Below are 22,469 nucleotides of genomic sequence, written 5' to 3' on the forward strand. Positions count from 1 at the left end.
AAAAATTATCTTGAGGGGTAAAAGTGATTTTATACCAATCAGTGCAGTTTAGAGCAGCTCAGGCCTGTTTCAGGTTCAACCTGGATATCTAAAGCCTCAAGGAGCCATTCTACCAGCTAGATACAGCACAGCCATGCTCCCAGTGCTAGGGTAATACTCAACTGGCCATTTAATCTGGTTTTACGGCCCCTCTGTGCCACCAGAGCCTAGGGCCTGCCTCACCCGCAGAGCACTGGTAGACAAATTTGGTTAGCGGAAGAAATGAAAAAAAAATTACTGAAATTAACAGAAACGCATTAACATATAAAACTGGGTCCAGACTCTTGTGCTCCATTATGCCAAGGATGTTGATTGATCTTGTGAGAGGCTGCACTGAGTGGAATGAATTGTACATCTTTGCACTGCAGAATATTTCTCTCATCAGATCTATAGTTCCCCTGAAATAGGTGGAGGAATTGGAGAGGTGAATCAAAGTCTTAGATGGCCACAAGACATCTAGGAGAACTTAGAAACTAGGTTTGTGTTTTTTAAAAACTGGAGTGAGCCATTCTGTCCAGCATTTCGTATGTGGGCTTGTGCTGAGGAAAGGATCTAGTTCCTTGTTTTTGATTAGACCGTGGGATCACCTCCCTCACCATTCTTCCGCAAAAGGACACTTGCCCTCTTTAGGGCCTGAAGCCACATTCACGTTTGCCTTCTTTAGCAGGGATTGGCTGGAAGCAGGGATGGGAGAGTGAACTGTAATTGGGAGGAACTAGCTGATCTCTTTGGTGTGGTCAGTAGGTGTTTAAAGCATTAAATATTTCTTTTATCACTGCAGTGAAATAAAAGTCATGGCTACTTTAGAGGGGATAGTAAGGAAGGAGGATGACTAGTAATGCAAGATCCCTGCGAGGGCATCTTTTCTTCGATGGTGCTATTTTTATATGAAATATGGAGTCCAAGGGCTCGATATCCATTATTAGTACATCATCATCAACATACCCCACAGGGGAGGGGAAATGCTTGAACCTACACAGCCTGGCAAAAAACATCGTCTGTGTCATCAAGTGGCACATGGCAAAGCAGAATGGATGTTTCAGGTACTTCCTATAACTCAGCATGGCTTATTCTCCTGGACAATGGAAGATGGTAGCTCTGGCACGGAGAGAGAAAGGTCCCCTCCAAGGGGCTTTACCGTCTCTGTTGCTGGTGAACCTACAGCAGACTAATTCTGCTGATAGGAAACAGGGCCAGAAAGGGGAAGTTAATGGCTGAAAGCCTAGTTATGTCTGCTGGAGTCAAAAATCAAACAAGGACAGTCTGCCAGAACCAGCCCGCGTAAAGGGGGCTGAGATCACGTTTTGATTATCTGGGGGTGTCTGCTGTTCGGAGGACATAACCCTGACTGACCCACTGGCAAGTGTCTATATGACATTTTTTCTGTGATAACCCACAAAATTGACCATTTTGTCATCTATTATGCACTTCCATGAGCAAAAAATATTTGGATGGAGAGGAGGGCAAGCAAGGTACTTCTACCTTCATCCCTCTTCAAAAATGATGGTCTGGAGCTTCTTCTCCACCCACCATTCTGTGCTTGAGCAATGAATGGCTCTCTAAACAGCAAGCTTTCTTGAGTTCTCTATCATGAGTTAAAATCCTTAGACACAAGAGGAGGAAGGACAGAATTACCTGGCTTTGGTGGAGAGACTGAGTCAAAGACTCAATATTAGTAATGTTCTTTTACTTGGTTATTATTAATGGGTTTTATAGTAAAAACCCACCAAACAAAAAAAAAAACCCACTCCAACTCACATCTTAACAATGCCTAAGATGGTATATCAATAATTTCTTATTTGTGATACGTAACACATTAATTATACCTTGCATTAGAACCAAAGAATAAAACATAACCGAGCAAGGATGGTTTAATGAGTGAGCAACTGTTCAAAAGAATGGCCTGTAACGGAAGCAGATACATTAGTTCAGCAAGGGTTCTGGTATCAAACACTATTTATGTGGAATCTGTATGATTTTTCTAGGCTGTTATTGACTGAGGTCTGCTTGTCACAAAATATACAACCATACAGTACAGAAATGAAGAAGTTTCACATTTTTTAATCATTAATCTGGCTTCTACCTGACTGTAGGCAGGCTAGGATATTTGAGTCAAACTGTAATACTTTTAACAATAAGCAAAAATTAATATTGACAACTCTTCCTTTTACAAAACTGCCTTTCAAATATTTATACCATCTTAGAAAAGATAATACAAATGTGCATCAGCACTTTGTTTTAAATAGATATTAGTGTATTTTTATTCCTTTTCCATATATTGCTAATAATCTCTTGTAGGCATATATTAGTCTTCCTAAATACAACCAGACTTACGGCATTCATTATGTACTTCCACCCTTTTAGGCACTTGTTTCGAAAATCTCCCCTTCTCTCTACCTTTAAATGCCAAATTTTGAAAAAGAAATGAGTGCATGGGCCTGATCCTGGAATCCTCCTTCACACAAGTAACCTCATGCAAATTAAGAGCTGCAGGATCAATCCCTATGACCCTGAATCAGCCTACAGTTAAATATGCACTTAACTTTAATCATAAGTAGTTCTGTTAACTGCAGTGGGGCTACTCAGATGCTTAAAAGTATATTAAGTCCTTTGCGAGCTTAGGGCCTGTATAAGGAAGTCTCCATCTGAAATTGCCTTCTGTCTCATAAAAGGATTCTGTCAAGTTTTAGACCAAAAATGAGGTTTTTTATAAATATATTTCTGTACATTCTTTAATGTGATTTTGTTGCAAAAGTTACTTATCCCAGGAACTATGCTACATATTCTTGAACGCCACCTACTGGCACTTTTCCTATTAACTAATTATTTACAAATATGAAGAATAGAACACTCCTAATCAGCCTTTATTTCAGTGAAACATTCTTTAGTGGTTCTGAAAACTTCAGCGAAAGAGCATTGTCCGAGTACCTCAACCAGACAATCTGACTACAAACTAGAACTGACTAAGTCTGGTACAATGAAGGTTTTAAAAAAAGGAAAGAAATAGCATAAAAGGTGAAAAAAAATAGACATTTAAGTGCTTTCAGCTTTAATAATCTTAGGTATTATTGGCACAAATAAGGCTATTTTTTAAAATGTATTGGGTTTTAACTTGACAGTACCCCTTTAATATCCTCACTACTTCAATTATGTTGAAAAATCTCCATGTAAGAGAATCTGGATATTGTTTACGGCCCTGATCGTGCAATTTACAATGCCTGGGCAGATGGCTGTTCCCACATGTAACCTGGAGTGCTCTGTGGGCACAGTTCACCCATATATTGCAGGGTCATGGGCTCAACTAGTACTGAAAAATCTTAATACCATGACCGTAAGTATTACTCTGGTCCCATGTGCGGAAGTTATTCAAAGCATTTACATTTGCTGCAGTTCTCAAACCTGGAGAGAAAAATCTAAAAAACAAAGATCAGTCACCCTTTAGTCAGCAGAGATTTATGTCCCAACCCATCATCCAGACAGGAGGCAAATTGCACTGTCCTTCCTTTTTTTGGGCCATAAGACGTCTTCAGCACCCACCCGAAAGCATCAGCCATATTTGCTCTCTTGAACCTAGATATTAGCACTTAAAGAGAATGATCATTGCAAGTGCTTATCAGCAGGCCACACAAAGCAGTCATAGCAGCTCACTTTAGCTGCCCGTAAAGATGTCAACTGGAAATGCTCCTCACAACCATCTGATGGAAGGATGTGGTTCTTGGAGGTAGAAAAGACCTCTCTCATTCTTGCAGGGCAGTATGTAATCCTCAGAAGTAGACATATATGATAAATTGACACGTAGCCAAAATGCTAAGAAGATCCTACTGTTGCATATGATCCTGTAAGGGCTTATTTCCAGGAGTTGTAATATTTTTATAGCCTGCCAAGACTCATTGTAAGGAAGGTATTTTCTTGCTTCAAACGTCTCTTAAAGTGGGTCTTCCACAATGGAAAAAACTTGAGTTTTTCCACAAAATGAAATTTGATCATCCGGATTACTTTCTATATTCCCTTTGCTTTTATGTCAGTCATGTGTTCTTAGAGAAGATTTTATTCCCTGATAGCCTAGCTTCTCCACTTGCTTGATCTTGTAATGAAATCAGCCTTGTTTTTGTGACATTGCTGTACTCTCTGATGGAATGAAAATGAATGGAAGGTCACAAATAAATAAATAAATAAATAAAAATCAGCATTTGATTTCACTGCAAGATCAAACAAGAAGAAAAGATAAGTTGAGAAAAGCAGTTTTGTCAATATTTAAATACAGAATAGCTTTTTAAACTAATCAAAAGTAGAAAAAATATTATGAATCTCTCCCAACAAATCCTTTTGCAGCGACTGTCCCTAAAAGATAAACACTGATTGTGTACCCTAGATTTAAAATGTGCACAGCTGTAAGTAAAGATTTATTTTAAGGACACTTTTCACTATAAACTGATCTGTTTGAGAGTTTCCCCAGCATGGTAGTCTCTTTGTAATTGCTTCAAGTAAGTGAATGTTCATCAGGCCCTTTTCATTAAGGAACCACAGTGCCTGTTATAACCCTTTTGCTTATATGAGCCATTGTTTATCCAGTCTTTCAGGGTTTACTCCTGCCTCTTTGCAGGAGCTTTTCCTCCAGAAATTTCTTTTTCTTGAAAAGGAAAGTGTGGAAGTAGGTGTATAACTCATGACTGCTGAGGTCAGACAGATATGCTCTGAGAAGCATGAGGAGTCATACCAAAGCTTCACCTGATATCAGCTACATGTTTCATCCACATTTGTTAAGAGATGGGAGTGGTTATACAGCTCCATAAAAAAAAAGTACAATAATGACAATGTGTTGGCAACGTAAAGTCTGCATTCCAGTCATCTAACAGCATAAGAGGTGGTTGGTAACTTCCAAAGTGCTGAATTATTCCAATGCAGAAAAAAGGGAGCTGCAATCTCTCATTCCTTCACTTGAATGAGACCCATAGCAACTGCAAATCTGGCTGTGGTTCACTAATGCTGTTAGGTCCTCCACAGTGGGACAGAACAGGCTATACCAAAACCTGTGCCATTTGGAGGAGGAGTTGGAGATGGAAGACAGTTCAAAGTTTTCCATGGATTTCCTTCTTCGACTTATTAAAGTTGTTTCTTCGCCTTCATTCTAAAACATCTGGTAGCTTTCCCCCAATTCAGCAATGTATTTAGGCACATACCTAAACTTTAATGTGAGTAGTCACATTGTGATCAGGGGGACCACTAGTGGGACCCGTCACACATTTAGCATTAGACACTTGCCAATTTCTTTGGCATATTCAACAATTTAGGAAGACTGTTTGAGATGGTGAGAGTCTCCTGGATCGGAAGGGACTGTTCTAATGCCTTTAAACCAAACTGACAAAGAAAGAAAAAATTGCTTTCTTGTCAAGCTTACTTACAGCTAATAATAGTTCCACAGATACTTATTTTCTTCATAATAAATACCAGTCACTAGACAATGGATTTCAAAGAGTAAAGTCCATTTTTGTAATTGCAATAGGAGTTGAAAGCATTTGGCACCTAGCAGATTCCTGCTACAATCTACAGGGAGAACTGCATCTTATATGAAGTTAGGGCACAATACTGAGAGGTGCTGAATTCCCATTCACCTTTATGTGATCTGAAGGTGCTTAGTACCTCATGGCAGGTTCAAAGCACCTTGTAAAATCCAGCCCTTAGAAGCCATCTAATTTCCTATGACTTCACACACAAAGTATAATTTCATCCAAAAGAAAAGTGCCATTCGGAAAAATGACTAGATATAAATGATTTAGTTTCATGGAAACATCAGTTTTGGCTGGGTTTGTCACCGATAAAGAACCATGTTTAATATGAAACCATAAAACCAGTGAATTGTCAGATATAAAACTACTCTTCCCTTCCAAACTTAAATCTATTTTAAGATAAATTTCAACATACCTACATTGCAAGAAAATTTGTAAACTCTGTGTAGCCACAAACTGTGACATGGCTCACAATATCCAGTGTATAAAACACTATTTTGAGTCATTTAACATATTCAGTGATGCTTTGAGTCCTAAGGATAGAATTTGGGAGTGGTTCAGTGGAAGGGAAAAACTAGTGTTTGTAAGGAAAATCAGATGTGATTACTGTATCTTCCACATACAAAATACCTTTAATTCTTAGCTGGATGACAAAAACCTTTATGGGCTAAATTTTAAGAAATGTGTATTTAAGGTAATTGGACACTCAATTTGGAAAATTCCTTTGCTTAATTTTAAGTGAAGACACATTTATTTGTTTCACAAATATAACTTAGAAGCACTTTTTTCAACATTTAGCCTTACAGAATCCAGCTTTTTCTAAACAAGAATTAAAGGAATGTGGCATTATCCTTTTTGAATGTCTAGAAAAATATTATGTAAACACATAGAACGCAGTGTATATATATTATGTATATGTACACACAAACATATCACAAACCCCAGACTCTCTCTCAATCATTTGAACGAACCACTTCCTTTTAGCAGCCTTCTCTTATCAAACTAAAAAGGAAAAATTAACCATGTGCTTTAAAAAATGTAAAACAAATTAGAAAATTTGTTAAAGAAAAACATTTTGAACTAATGTTAGAACGGGCGTATTTTAATTGCCGCCCACACTAATGTGCAGAAGCTACACACAAAGTGACACTATGGTTGATGCTCTGGAGAGATGTGAGAACAGCCCAGTAATCAATATCCTGTAAAGATGTCAATTTTACTGGACTTAATGAGGTTCCCTCACCAGACCCCTCATCATCGGCAGTCGTGGACTCCTGCATCTCCTCTGTGAAAGCCTGAGACTGGCTTGGATTATTCTTGCTGTCTGAAACAGTCACTTGTGCTTGTGACCTCTCACCTGAGGTCTCTGTGTGCTGAATTGGCGTCGAGGTAGTTAGGCCCTTGTAAGAAATGTCACCTGTCTCATCTTCTTCATAATCATTAAGGCAGTACACTTCATCGAGGTCAAGGTCCAGAGTTCTGAAGCCTTTAGTGACAACCCCAGGCCTTGGGTCTAAGATTCCGCCCAGGTGAGGCTGAGCTAGCTGCTGCCAATGATGCAGGGTGGCTGAACCTTTAAGAGGAAGAAAAAAACAAAACAAAAATCAGCAAGCAAGCCTGAGTATTTCTCTCAGCTGAACATCTGGATATTCTCATTTCACTCATCTAGGGTTCAATCCTCGTCCCACTGAAGCTCTGCCATTGGCTCCATGATTCCAGGATTTGGTCTTTAGTTCTTGTATTTATAGGATTGTACACCACCACAGAATTATGGCTTTTAGATTGTCCCAGACCACCATGAAATAAAGCAGTGACAAACACTAGACAAAGCCAGTGGGCCAAATCTTCCTTATTGTAAAGAGGGTAGGTAGTGCCATCCTCTTCTCAGACCATGCACGCTGGGACTAACAATACAGAATTAAAGAGAATATACATTTAAACAGCATACTAATCACCAAAATGGGCAAAGTCAGAAAAATGGGCACCAAAGATTTCTGCCCTAAGAAGGGTGATATCAGCACACACTAGAATTTACTACTGGGGACTAAGGGGAGGAGAACAATTATATAGCGGATGCTAGAAAATTATATCAATTCAAGTTTAAAGGAAGGAGGAAAACACTAATGATTTGTTTATCAATTCTAGGTACTTTTACAGCCTCTATACTACTGGAATGCACTAGTACATAAGCATACTCTACTATACCTGCAATTTCATCCTTGGGAAGTAACATTTTGGGTGTGAAAAAGGTACACTTTTAAGAGAGCAATGAAACATGAGACAATGAGCCAGCAAGAGCAATTCATCAGTGTACACATCAGTCGAGGAGTGCTGGTTACGGACCTGATCCTGCAACCACTGAAATCAGTGGAAGATTTATCATTATTTCATTGGGAGTAGGATTAAACCCTACATCAAAACCCAAGAACTCAGAAATTGCACTCTGATCAGCCCACATCAATTACTCTTTTATAATGTATAGAAAAAATACTGAGGTAATTTGCTTCAAATCCCATGCTGGTGACATACTTGAGAACATTCCTGTTCACACAACCAAGAAAATTATTCAATTCTTTTTACCAGAAAATGGTGTTTATTCAATGTGATACAATGCAATAAATAATGTGTTTGGTTTCAATGTGGTATTTAAGACTATCAATTTTCAGTTACTTGGTCTTCTACATGCAAAACCTAATGGACCATAATATTGTGGAGGGGCTGTCTTAGATGAATTAATGTCATGTGTCTGAAAATACCCACAGAGTAAATTATTACTTTACATCAATAACAACAAACTACATAAAATATATTCTGGATAGTAACTGGACTTTTGGGAATAGTGAATGTAAAAAGAATGGGCCATATTTACTCTCGGTTTAGCACTACTGAAATAAATGAGTTGCCCCAGGAATGAATCTCGCCCACTGTGTTTTGAAATCAACATTTTCAGCTTATATCAGAGAAAAATCAATAATAGAAACCTTCAAGTATTGCAGTACAGACAAAGATACACATTTTGGATTAAACTGACCCTGGTACAGAGGGCCAGCAAAATGCTTATGCTCTAGCTACGTCTCTCGTTTGATGCACTACATCCAATGGAAGTTGCACATTGGCCTTGGGGTGGCCCTCTGCACTAGGGTGAATGTGACCATTTGAAAATAAATAGTTTATGGGCAAAGAAAAGTAACATTTTCTCCCCAATATTTATTACTGTGCTGTTCCACGTAAGTTTTCCTTTGTGCAGACTCTATTGCAAGAGATGGATAATAGAGGTGTTCAGATATTGGTTTGTCTTTTATTAAAAGCCACAAACACCCCACAGGATGTTTCAGAAAGCAAATGACAGAAACCAAAACCTCTCCGTACATGCTATTGTACAATTCTATGCAGGTTGACTCCTTGACTCCTATTCACTCCTTACGTTAAAACTTTTGGAGAAATACCCTTTTCACGTGAGACCTCACCAAAATCCACATCTTGTAGCAACTTTGTAGAAAGAAAGCAGTCAGTGGGCAAAATGAGAGCAAAAAAAGTCAAAGCCAGGTAAACTTCACTGCACACAGGAGGAAGTTTCAGCTACATCTGCATTGTGAGGAGCTACACAGTGGTATGTTATATCTCTTTCATTATAGGTTTTTTTAAAAAGTGAAAAGTAATAATGTTCTGGATTTAATTTTTTTCCTGAAAAATTATTGCAAATGCGGAAGGCAACATAGTTTTTCTCTTACAGTTAGATATAGGGAAAGCAATAAAATGCAGAAAATTGTTTTAAGACCCATCCATCATTCAAAAAACAATGAGAGTGGAAAGCAGTGCTGCTTTAAGAAGCATCTGCTACACGAAATTCTTGTAAATTATTAATTATCAGAAGGAAAATCAGAGAAAGTGGAACTATGGAGTAGAACAATTAGACTTCAGAATCACTGAGGAGAACTGAAATTTTATTTGCTTTATTCGCATGTGTAACTGTTCACGAATTTACTGAGGAAGATCAAAGCTGAGAAGCAATTTGATCTGTGTACTGTGTGGGCCAAGGGAAGCCAGAAAACACCATGAAGGTGCCAACACTGATAGATGGATACTGAATGACTGAGCCAACCTCAAGGCCATATTTCATGAATGTATACTCTCAGTGGATTTGGGGAGTTACACATGGAACTTAAGGTACAAGATGCTATGGATACAGAAAACTAAGGAAATTGGACCAAGAAAAAAAAGATGAACCAAAAATGAACAATCTGATGCAATGCAAAGAGAGAGTCCCACTATCGTCTAAACGTGTAACAAAGCCACTTTTCCCTTTTTAACCAAACCTGATTAAAGGGAAGAGGAGAATGGGAATAATGTCTTCAACACTAAGTGTAATCCACTATTTCTTTTACTATAATTTACAACACTGTTTCAAAGGAATAGAAATCACCTAAATTTGAAGTGGATTAACAAAGCATTGACTGTAATTTGTTCAATTTCTATGGCACATATACCCTTAAGATAAAAACACACTAGTAACTACTGAATAACAAAATTCAGTAAAGATATAGTGAATTACACTTATGTTAGGCAGGGGAAAAATATTCAATACTTATTTGCTCCACAATAGTGATCCATGTTTTTCTAAATTTAAGAAAAAAATGTAATCCTTTCTCCTGAAGAATCTAATCAGAGTGGTACATGGAATCAAAATCACTTATTTTTTAAAAGACAGTAAATATCATTAAAATTAGAAAATGGACAGAGATACAAGCACATGTTACTAATGGACTGTGAAAGACATGCTGAAAATGTTCCAGAAATTTCAAGGAAAAGAGAGTGATCTGGTAAGAACAATACACCTTCCCCGCTCCCTCACAGCATGCCCCGCCCCCAAAGAAGAACCTGGAGCAAATCTGAGAAAATTAAAAAGACAGACAGATAGAAAGATCATGAAGACTGAAAGAGTTTATTGAAGGAAAAAGCAAGGATATAGCTGGATGACAGAAATCTATTACAATGTTAGCAACCAATATATATGTTAAGTGAAGTCTGAACATCCCTTTTCTAAAAGCAATATAAGAACTTCAAATGGTTACTATATGAAAGCAATCATGAAAACAGAAATGATACCACATAAAAAGAGTACTATGGCTATAGAATCATCTGAGTAGGTACAGCATGCCAATTTCTTCATGGAAAAAAAATAAGCTTTATCTCCATTGAAAATAATCATGAGAAATGCTCTGTCTGAGAAACGCTGCTTGAAGATTCATTCATTTTATTTTTAAAGGAAATGCTGCAAGTCACTGGTGAAATTAAAACGTGCATGAACCATTTCACAAAATAGTACAGTTCTGTAAAAAACAAAATCCCCAAAACAAAGAACAAAAACACTAAGCAGAAGGGAAGCTCCTAACAGGATTTACATAATTGCACACATGAAATCACACTATGGCAAAACAGCTGATGAAAACTGAAAGCATTCAATAGAGCCAGGCACACACAACACACCGATGGAAACATGCTTTAAGCTCTGAAAAGCAACAGCACTGATATTCTAGTTCTGAGTACAGACCACCAATTATCTTGCTTTGTTTTGTGATGGGGAGAAATATAAGAAGCTTGGCTGAAATCAAATAAGTCATTTACATGTGAGACCAAAGCCTTCAAAGTTTTCGAACTCAGGTCCAGATGTAAAAAAGTTGAGACCCAATCCTGCAAACACTTACTTATGTCAGTTGTTCCATCAAAACTAACTTCATGAGAATAAAAATATTAACATACATACCCATTTTCAGGATTGGGTCTGATGCTCCCCAGGTCTGCTCTGATAAATTTAGATACTTTCCCCGCCAGCCCTCAATACTCTATGCATATACATGATGTGCATGAAACATTAATAATGGGATTCATTTCAGTTATACAACAGCTCTACTGAAATATTTTTGAACTATGTGTTCTTGACTATACTCTCTATGGTGTGGTTTATTTGTTTTTATGCAATGCACCTTCTTTAAGGCTTATGGAGAAATTTACTTTACTTTTTAAAAGAGTTCAAACCAACAACGAGGATGACTATCTTTAAAGTAAAAAGAGTATGTATTATGGAGGTTTCCTGCTTTCTGGTGATGGATCAGAGACCACAGAGAGTCACTAAGAATAACAAATAAAGGCCGAGGCCCTTTATTATCACCTTCAAGGGGCTTCACAATCTGAAGCTTCTCTGGCAGGTAGGAGCGACTGCTGATGGACATTCCTGAATATCCAGTGAATTCTGAAAACCTGGAGTGAGTTCCCAATGACATGATGCTCTCTGTTGGTGTAATGGAACCACTTCTCCCTTCACTCTTCTCCGCCAGTTCCCGTAACTTCCTGTCTTGTTCTTCTTCAAAGAACCTCCGCTCTGAGAGGTAATTCTCTCGCCGAAGGGACAACCTTCGAAGAGCTGTCTCCAAGTCACTAGAACCAGGTGTCCCCGGAGTTCCAGGCTTCTTATTCTTGTCTTCATTTCTAAACACAACAAGAAAAAAGAAAAAGAAGGAAAACAGCTTAAACTTCATCTATTTCCCAGGCATTCAACCACCAACATGGTTTTACGCTCGTCACATCTCAAAACATGCTAGTCTTACAGTGAAGTCTGAGAGGACACACTTGTCTTGTCTTGAAAATGGTGTCCAATTCTGCATACCAAGGCAAGGACATGAAGTAAAGTTAATTTTTTAGCCTTGGAATGCATCTTCCACTACTTAAACTCATCTGCTTCTGATGTACAGTGGAAACCTCTTCCCTGCCACAAACCACGATGGAAATAGATGTGTCAATTGAAGACCCAATCCTACAAAGAGTTGAGAACCTTCAAAGAGGTGCTGATTTCCCCCCACTTTCCCAATTCCAGTGAAATCAGTGGGGACTGAAGGTACTCAGAGCCTTACAGGAGCACCCAGATTATCAACCACCAAAGGAATACATTTTGCTGGTAAATAGCCACTTGTTTTGTGAACTGTTTAATAATAAGCATTTTACTAGAAAGTATGCTCCGTGTTGTAAAACATACTGGGGAAAAACAAATATTGAATGAAGAGCAAGGCTCTGACTAGTTTTACTTACAGGTTTTTATAAGTCACCTTCACGTTCTTTAGGATCGAGAGAGTTAGCTATAACTGCATGTAGAACAAACCTCTCACATGTTAATTCAAACTGGTGAAATATCATTTGTTAAGAATGTTGGCTTGCATTTTCAAAAGCGACTAGTCATTTTAGATGCCTCATTCCGTTGCACTGAAAATCAGGCTCCCTTTATCACGCTGTCTCAAGTTGAGTGCTCAAACATTGATGCACACTATCTAGCAACTTTATAAAATGTAGGCCATTATGTTAATCTGTGACAAATGATTTAAAGGGAAGAGATAAATATTAAAATGCTTTGCGTGCCTCATATATATTAGAAAACAATTGTGCAGCCTAGCTAGGTAGTACTGACCCAATGTTAGAGGATTCTGTTTCTAGAATGATGCTATTGGTCTTGTTGTCTATCACATTGTTGGAGATGTCTCCCCCATAGAAACTGGAACGTGGAGTGCTGGTACAGCTAGAAATGACTGAGTTCATTGCAGAAGACTGGTTAGATCCTGGGATATTCATTGGAGATGGAGTCAGGGATCTCTGCTTGACAACCTGGTTTATGTTTCTCACAGTCTCAAAGACCCGCTTCTGGTGACTGATAAAATACACATACAGTCAGTAACCACAACACCAAGCAAAATTGTGCCTTCAAACACTGAGTATTAGAGAAACAGGAATGGATCAGTACTGATCAATTATATCACAGTTACACATCCAGTCTTGACACCTTTCCTAACATACTTTCGGTCTGATACTTGCAATAGTCAGGTTTCCAAAACATGATTTGTGCCAAAACAACATTCAAGCCAAACCATGCAACATTCTCTCATAATTCTGAAGTACAGTTCAATTTTGAAACATTAGATGTTGACCTTGTCTTTTTTTTTTTTTAATAGTCAGTTTATTTTATATGCAGGAAGAGGATACAGCAAGTCAGTAGAGACTGTCAAGGTTGGTAAGCTTCAATTCTGACTTACTTTTAAAGTTCTCTCTCTCTTTTCCCACAGTCCTTCTGACTTTATAACTGTTTTCATTCAAGAGTAAAATAAGGGGGGGTAGGAATTTTGACAGAGATTTAAAAAATAAACCTGTTCTACCACAGGTGGCATGTCACAAGAGGCCCCACCGCGTGGTTCAACCAGAACTCAGACTACAGACACTTATCGAGCCCCCTCCCTCATCCCTCCCCCTCCCGCCAGCTTCCATTTTCCACAGCTTTGCAAGGGTATAATAATTAATCAGGAGATTCACACAAGCGCTTTGTTATGATTCATATTTGTTTGTTCAATTGGTGTGTACTGAACAGCTGTGTCCTTAGTGCAGAAGCTCTACAATAACATGCCTTAAGTATCTCAGAAAAGTGTGAGCATCCCTAAAATAGCATGAAGTTGTCCAAGAGGATTTTTTGCCTTTTTTGTTCACTATTAACAAAGGCAAACATACAACAGGGGGAATGTAAAAAGACAAAGTGGATAATAGAGATAATATTTCACTGACAAATAGCTGGATGGGGCTGGTAATAGTAGCACAAAACATTAATTAGATGCAGTAAGAATCTGTGGATGAAAAGGTACATTAAATAAGACGTACAAACTTATTTTGGGGGGGGGGGGGTCTTATCTATACTAACGGAGCTTGATTCTCTTTTCATTCAGACAAACGTAAGTCAGGCCTCAATGGAGTTATATCAGTGTGTGAGGAGAATCAGGTCCCATGCAGTTTGTATGAGAAACACGTGGCTTCATTTTGCTCAAGCTTCATTTGTGCCTATAGGCTCAGACTCAAAGTGCACTTAAACAAAGTACTTGAAGTTAAGTGTTTTGTTGAATCAGGGCTTCATCTTCTACCCTCCCTCCCTTCTTTGGAGAGCTCAGGCTAAGTCAGGATACAGCTCAATCAGGTTCTCCTATTTAACATTAGTTTACTTCAAATTATCTCACCTATTTATAAAAGTGTAGGCTGGTTAGACTTGTTGCAGATTATATACAATTTACATCAGTAGGGAAGGCCCTTTCTTTTCTGTCAAGTGGTCCCAACCTTGGTCTACAATGGATTTAGGCTTTGGAATGAACAACAGTGCTGCACTAACCTCACCTCAAACCAAGATCTTGTTTACAGTAGGGAATTTTAGCTAAACATATTGTCACTGCTGCTACCACTCCTAACAGGTTTAATGGACATGGGAGGAAAAAATGCCAGAATGTGCTGAGGCCTTGTCTGCATGAAGACTCTCACTTGAGATGCACAGTCAGTCAGCACATTGTTGGGAATTTCTGCTATTACTCCCTAGGGAAGAGAGGGGACCAAGTGACTCATCCCAAATCATTACTCAGGCAAGTCTAATAGGGTAACAGTTCAAGATTATCCCTTTCACTCCCTGTTTCAGTATGCACATTTCCATCACATAAGAATTAAAGCAATAATTTCTGGGGGAAATATATAATTAAAAGCTCACATCTTCCTTCAGGGGGACCTACAAAAAAACAAGCAGGCAATTGGTTTCCACTCCTGCCTGTGCCCAATAGATTATGGGCAAGACACCAAACTTTTCCTTCCAAACCTCCAATTTAGCTATTTACTCTCATCTTTCACAAGACCAACACAGAGAAGTTTACAAGAACTCTTAGGGCAAATTTACATAGCAGATTTTACAGTGCCATGTGGTAGTGTTATTAAACACTTTTCTGTAGATGGGACCAAAGAATGTTGCAACCTTTCAACTGATCTGTAGAAATCCGTAAAGTGGTTTTAACACAGTTTAAATCTGGTCTACACAGGCAAGCCCAAACTGTATTATAATGTGACAGGTCACCTAAAGTGTTCTATCAAGAGGCATGGTTGTATTTATTGTATTAAAAAGGCCCTTAGAAAGCAGGACCCTTGTAAACTTTACATTTAGAATGAAACAGGAAAATGAGGAAACATGTTAAAGGAACTCATTCACCCATCAAAATGCATGGCACAACTGACAAGTCATGCTTTCAGCCTGCATCCTTTCTGGAGAAAAAGTGATTTTATGTTTCATTAAAAGACTGCTTTATTTTTAAATTTCTCTTTTTTAAATATGGGTTTAGCACTACTGAAAAATGTAAGACAGCAAAATTGAAGATGAGAGTCCTTTATCCACAACAGTGAAAGCTCCCCCAAACCACGATGTCAATGTTCCTCAACCCTGACCTAGAGGAACCACCTCTAGGGATTAGAGGGCAGCTCAGCTTCCAGGCCTACTGTCTTTTCTTGGAAAAAACAAGTAAGCAACTACAGTGATGACAATTTTTGTGATGTGGGACAGCAGTCCAATAGGAACTGGATTTAGAAAGTCTTCATTTCACTCTGGGGTCACTATTCTTCTGTCAAACAATAATACATTTTGGATACAATCAACTGCAGCAACTTTTTTTTTTTCATACAGAATATAGGAGCCAATTGTATTGATCCTACGTTACGTCAGGAGAGTCTGGCTCATCCAGTTGCAGTTCTTTTCGCATTGATCCTTCTATCTCTGCTGCCAAAGAGTCCTATCAAAAACAAACAAACTCTTGTCATATCATGAAATTAATATTCCCACAATTTAGTAAGATTTCTAGCAAGAAAAGAAGTTCTAAAATTAAAAACAGATTTCAGTGTTGGGAGACTAATCAAAAAATCTGAATGGCCGATGTAATAACAAATAATAATAACTATTTTGTACTTCTATAGTGCCTGCCATCGGATGAGTGCTTTACAAACATTATTGCAAATGGCATCACAACACCCCTGCAAGGTAGAGAAGATGAGACGAGGAAATGGAGGTACAGAGAGGTTAAGTGACTTGCTCAAAGATGCCAAGAAAATGTATGTGTACAGGTGATAACAGAACCTACATCTCCTGACTTTCAGTCCTGTATTTCTGACAAAAAATTATGCTTCCCTTCATGTACAAGTCATTACTTATTTAACAATAGAGTGGGTGAGTTTTCCCCCCACTTTTTCTTTCACACATTAAAACTAGAATATATTCATAGGTTTTCTTTCTTTAATGTACTGCTTATAAAATTGTAATGGCTACCTTGGCACAATGTGTTTCCAAGGTTATTAGTGTCTCAGCAGTGTTTAAAAACTCTGGGCTTCATTTTGGGCCATTAAGTCTTTATAGCTGGACACTAATCCCCTAAAATGGACCAACATTTTATTATTGCTTAGTTAAACACTAGTAAGTCCCCAGGTCCATTAAATGCTTAACAACCAACATCCTAAGTGACTTTCTTTTCCCTAATTAATCATTTGGAAAAAAAAATTGTAACAAAGTATACAACTCCTTCTTAGCTCTTGCATTTCACAAGCAGCTATACGTGTACAATAACCATCCGTACTTGAGGAGACCTGCATCTTAAATGTATTTTAAACTGGCCCATACTTGATATTAAAAAGGGAATGTAAAAAAAGCAAGCTCTAAACTTTACTGGGGATCTACTATATGTGTACAAAGATGCTCTAGTCACAAGAAGTTTTTTATTGCTCTCTCTCAATAGTGGGAAATGGAGAAAATGACAGAGCGCCAGATTCTGCTGCTAAGTTACACTGGTGTAACTAACACATCAACACATCTTCACTGCAGTCACTCGGTAAATCTGTGCTACTGTCATCAATGGGATTACTTCAGAGATCCATACCAGTGTAACAGGGCAAAATTGCTCTGGAAAAGTTTTATGGAGTGTTTTTCATTATTTGTATTGCAGTAGTGCTTTGAGGTTTCATGCTGATCATAAACCCAATACACTGGGCACTGTACATGCACATTTAAACATCTTCTCACCATGGGGAAGAGGCCTAGCGAGTGATAGCGACGTGATATGGCATTTGGCATGGTCTTGTTCCGAAGGTTCTTCAGCTCCTCCTGCGCCTCATGAAGCATTTCCATGCACTCTGCATACTTGTCTTCCAGCTCCCGCAACTGTAACAAGCATAGTCAGAAAGATTCCAACACACTGTGGGCCGCACAATTGCCCTGCAAGTGCCACAATTACTTTAATTATTGGGGGTGGGGAAACTGTTTAAAAAGAGAACAAATGCTGTATTTACACGTAAATTGCAATAACTAGATATTATTATATGTGCATATGGAATGCGCATGCAACAAGTATAGCAACTAGAATGGAAAAAACTATAAGAGATAAAGAACATTTTAATGAGATTTTTAGTGTTCTAAAGTATTTAGACAAAATCTTAAATCAAGGCCATCCTAAGACAGTTTTCCATAACTACTTATATTATATGTTAATCTAATATTTAAATAGTGTCCTTTAGCATAACTTGTGTGTGTGTGTGAGTGTGTGTGAGTGTGTGTGAGAGAGAGAGAGAGAGAGAGAGAGAGAGAGAGAGAGAGAGAGAGAGAGTGTGTGTGTGTGTGTGTGTGTGTGTGTGTGAGAAAGAAAGAATGTAGTGCCCATGAGAGGTAACTGATGGACAATTTTGGATTGTCCTTTGTGAGTACAGTAAATGCAAATTTCCCCACGTTGTCCCCACTCTGCTAATAGGCCTAACCCATAATATAAAACCAACCGTGACAGATACAGAACCGTGACAGATACCTCCTACCCTATTTCAATCCTTGTTTTCCCAAGATGGGCAACAAGATCGCCATTTCATGTCAATTTTGTGTGCTTGGGGGCACACTTGTACACATGAGTATAGGAACAGGGACCTGTCTGAGAGGAATGCACTGGGGCATCGAGAAATGGACTGGGACCAAGAACTCATTTCACATAGACCATTCATGAGGTGCCAACAGCTTTTTTTGTTATTAACAGTCTTGGTTGGATTAAACTAGTAATTTAGAAGTGAAAAGCTGCTGTTCTTTTACCAAATCACTCTAGTATTTTACTTCTTGATACTTACTTCTGCCGTGAGCTGACGCTGGGCATCTTTAGCTGCTCCCAAATGCTGGACAAGTTCTTCATTTTCGACTGCACACTAAAATATACCAAACAATGGTAGACACACTAATACGATTACATAGTTTTTTTTCCACGACAGCTGTTAATTATGTGAATAGTGAAATTCTCCCACCCTCCGCCCTGCAGGACATTTATATTATATATGTATCCACATTGGCTAAAACGTCATGAGACTGCATCTAGTATTAAAATATTTCTCTCCAAATTCACATCTAGGCCCTGGAAATCAATGGATATCTATCTGAAACAGCTGTGGTGAATCCTACCCTGCTGAAATCAATGTCAGAATATCACCTCTAATTACTCAAGATGAATTTAACCATTGTTTTTGATGCATTATATTTAATATGAAATGGGAAAAAATCAGGTATCCATATCTTCCTATAAGAAAAACCTTAAAGGCAGGTCTGCTTTTTACATTAAAAAATGACCATGCAAAAGATTTAAGTCAAACAAGACTGCCACATGTGGGAGAGTAAGGAAAAGTTCCTGAGGGGTGTAATAAACATTATTGCTTACAGATTTTGCCTTTTTCTGCAGATCAACTATCTGAGAAAGGAGATGGGTGATCTCTTCCTGCTGCCTGGCAGCATCTTCAGTTTTCTTTGCTAACTCCTCCGAGATACTGGAAATCTGGATGTTTGCATCCCCTTTTAACAAGAGAGAAGCAATCACAACTCAATGCCCACTGTCTATACAAAGAGGAACTTTGTGCAGAATGTTGCTTAATTCAGTAGAACCTTTTTCCAAAGCACAGAAAGATACTTCCTCAAAGAGACATTAATAAATAAAATAAAATAAAGTAAAATAAAATAAAATAAAATAAAATAGAGAACCAATGCTGCAACGTGGGCTGTATACTTGCTAACAAGATTTCCTATTGTGGGCAAAATTGCCATCTTGCAAATACAGTGAAGATGGTGCGCCCAGGCTGCATATTATACTGTGATAGAAACAGTAAAGTTGAATGGTAAAATTCACTGTAAAATTGTTTGCACATTGAAATGCACTGAAAATTTGAAACTTTCATTCTGTTTCACTGTAACTGGGTTTCACTGTAATATTAAAACATGTTAAAGAGCCAGGCCAAACCTATCTTTCCCAAGAACAGAAAGATGGGTACATTAGCTTAAATTGCAGCAAGAGAGATTTAGGTCAGACATTAGGAAGAACTTCCTAACTGTCAGGGTTGTTAAGCACTGGAACAAATTACCTAGAGAGGTTGTGGAATCTCCATTATTGGAGCTTTTTAAGAACAGATTAGACAAACACCTGCCTGGTAAGTTCCAGATAGTACTTAGTCCTGCCTTAGTGCAAGGCATTGAACTACATGACCTATTGAATCATAGAATCATAGAATATCAGGGTTGGAAGGGACCCCAGAAGGTCATCTAGTCCAACCCCCTGCTCGAAGCAGGACCAATTCCCAGTTAAATCATCCCAGCCAGGGCTTTGTCAAGCCTGACCTTAAAAACCTCTAAGGAAGGAGATTCTACCACCTCCCTAGGTAACGCATTCCAGTGTTTCACCACCCTCTTAGTGAAAAAGTTTTTCCTAATATCCAATCTAAACCTCCCCCATTGCAACTTGAGACCATTACTCCTCGTTCTGTCATCTGCTACCATTGAGAACAGTCTAGAGCCATCCTCTTTGGAACCCCCTTTCAGGTAGTTGAAAGCAGCTATCAAATCCCCCCTCATTCTTCTCTTCTGCAGACTAAACAATCCCAGCTCCCTCAGCCTCTCCTCATAAGTCATGTGCTCTAAACCCCTAATCATTTTTGTTGCCCTTTGCTGGACTCTCTCCAATTTATCCACATCCTTCTTGTAGTGTGGGGCCCAAAACTGGACACAGTACTCCAGATGAGGCTCACCAGTGTCGAATAGAGGGGAACGATCACGTCCCTCGATCTGCTCGCTATGCCCCTACTTATACATCCCAAAATGCCATTGGCCTTCTTGGCAACAAGGGCACACTGCTGACTCATATCCAGCTTCTCGTCCACTGTCACCCCTAGGTCCTTTTCCGCAGAACTGCTGCCTAGCCATTCGGTCCCTAGTCTGTAGCGGTGCATTGGATTCTTCCATTGAGTCCAATCCCATTCTACGTTTCTAAGTTAGAGCATTTTTTTAGTGTCTTGCAGTGGAAATTAATGCAAAATTTTGCTTTATGCCTATCAATAATTTCATGGCTACTTTCCTACTAACTATGTAGTAAATGAGATCCAGTTCAACTTAATACAAGAAGTTTTAGAAGTCTGAAAATAGTTTCATTTCATGCATAAACTTGCGATCCTAATGGTTTAACTCCTGCTGTGTTTTAAACTCTTTTGAGCCTGATGCTTCAACTGATAGAAAAGTAAGAACATATTTAGAGAAGATAGTTCTGTAACACTGGAAGATCCAAACTTTGCCAGTGGGGACCACACTGTCAGCCTGCCAGAAGCCTGAAGGCTGCACTTAATTTAAACTAAATGGAACAACATGCAGCATCTGTCATCTATAATACATAGGTGTGGCCCAGAGAAACTGCAAGTCCCAGCAGACACTGCTCCATCAAGTTCAAGCAGCTACTGTAGAACTGAATGACCTGCACTTTTGCTACCTCTGCATATATCATAATAAAGCTGAACTGGTATTTTTGTGTTAACCACACGGATGAAATGTTAATGTATTTACCTAGCCTCCCTCACTAAAGAAGAAGAAAAGGATCTTCAAATTAAAAATGTTATGCACATTCTCTTTAAGCCTAAATTGTCTGATGTGCATTGGTACCTAATAAGTATGACTGGAAAGATGAGATTTTTATGAGTAAATGTCCATTTCACTGTACACATACAAACCAATGAAAAAATATTTCCATCAGTGATAATCCAAATTTACAGACAGCCAAAGAAAAAAAATGCTGCTTAAGAGTCAGAACCCAATGATTTTGACTTTTGAATTATGTTGGTTACAAATGGACTAGTCAATGAATAGCAAAAACAGGTCTGATTTGTTGATTTAATTGTATTTACTTTTTATATTTTGACGTGATGTTGACAGTTTGTGTTTAATAGTTCATAAAGCTTTATTTTTTTTATCCTCAATGTCATTAAATAATTGTCTGACTCTCCCATATTTACTCCCAACTCTGAACATATAAATAAAAACCCCAAAACTTAAAACCCATAATTTCACACAACAGTGAAAATTTAAAATGGATACAATGCTTAAAAGTAAACATTGATGTTATCAATATTATCCACTGAAACTATATAAACAAAGTCAAATTCTGCCAAGCCTACTAATAAATCATCTGAAAGTTTCTATCTCTTTCAATGCCTGATCATTATGTCTTCATTGATGACCCATATGGATACTCTAGATATATTCTAATGTTACATTTTAGTTCAAGGACTTGTACTTTAAGCTGAATTATCTTGATATTAAATGTGGTCTTAAGTGATGTAATTCCAATATGAAATGTAAAACTGACTGTCTGAAAGATGGCTCTGCCTTTCTCGCACATTATTTCATAAATTAAAGGTACAAAAGTGACAAGAGTGCAGGGACTTTTTAGTCTTTTGTTTCTCTTCCCATGAGCAGTCTTAGAAGAGAGACAGATAATACTTGTAAGGAAATGAAGGATCACACAGTAAATTACTCTTTTAAATGACTCATTTGTGAATTTACAGCTCATTCTAAATGTCCCTGAACACAATAATTACAGAGACAGGGGTGGGTGAGGTAATATCTTTTACAGGACCCACTTCTGTTGGTGATAAGAGGCAAGCTTTTGAGCTACACAGGGCTGTTCCTTAGATTTGGGAAAGGCATCCAGAGTGTCACAGCTAAATACAAAAATAGTGCCTTTTTCAGACCTGAGAAAGAGCTTTGTGTAGCTCAAA

The 22,469-nt window shown here is 38.2% G+C and overlaps 1 protein-coding gene across 10 annotated transcripts in view; it reads right to left on the minus strand.

The window, feature by feature from the left end:
- TRAK1 (trafficking kinesin protein 1) overlaps positions 1-22,469 on the minus strand; it is a 112,202-nt gene that overhangs the window by 12,247 nt on the left and 77,486 nt on the right. For 6 of the 10 annotated variants that reach the window (XM_027829553.3, XM_043540755.1, XM_037890220.2 and 3 more), the window contains 7 exons: positions 19,100-19,230; positions 18,522-18,596; positions 17,440-17,577; positions 16,086-16,162; positions 13,003-13,239; positions 11,716-12,032; positions 6,790-7,119 (listed from right to left, as the gene is read on the minus strand). In XM_027829553.3, coding sequence (XP_027685354.2) covers positions 6,790-7,119; positions 11,716-12,032; positions 13,003-13,239; positions 16,086-16,162; positions 17,440-17,577; positions 18,522-18,596; positions 19,100-19,230 — 1,305 coding nt within the window. The remainder of the gene's footprint in view (positions 1-6,789; positions 7,120-11,715; positions 12,033-13,002; positions 13,240-16,085; positions 16,163-17,439; positions 17,578-18,521; positions 18,597-19,099; positions 19,231-22,469) is intronic. The other 4 variants (XM_007067332.4, XM_037890221.2, XM_027829552.3 and 1 more) reach the window with 1 other exon arrangement.

The sequence above is a fragment of the Chelonia mydas genome, chromosome 2 (genome assembly GCF_015237465.2).
Source record: "Chelonia mydas isolate rCheMyd1 chromosome 2, rCheMyd1.pri.v2, whole genome shotgun sequence".
NCBI classification, from domain to species: domain Eukaryota; kingdom Metazoa; phylum Chordata; order Testudines; family Cheloniidae; genus Chelonia; species Chelonia mydas.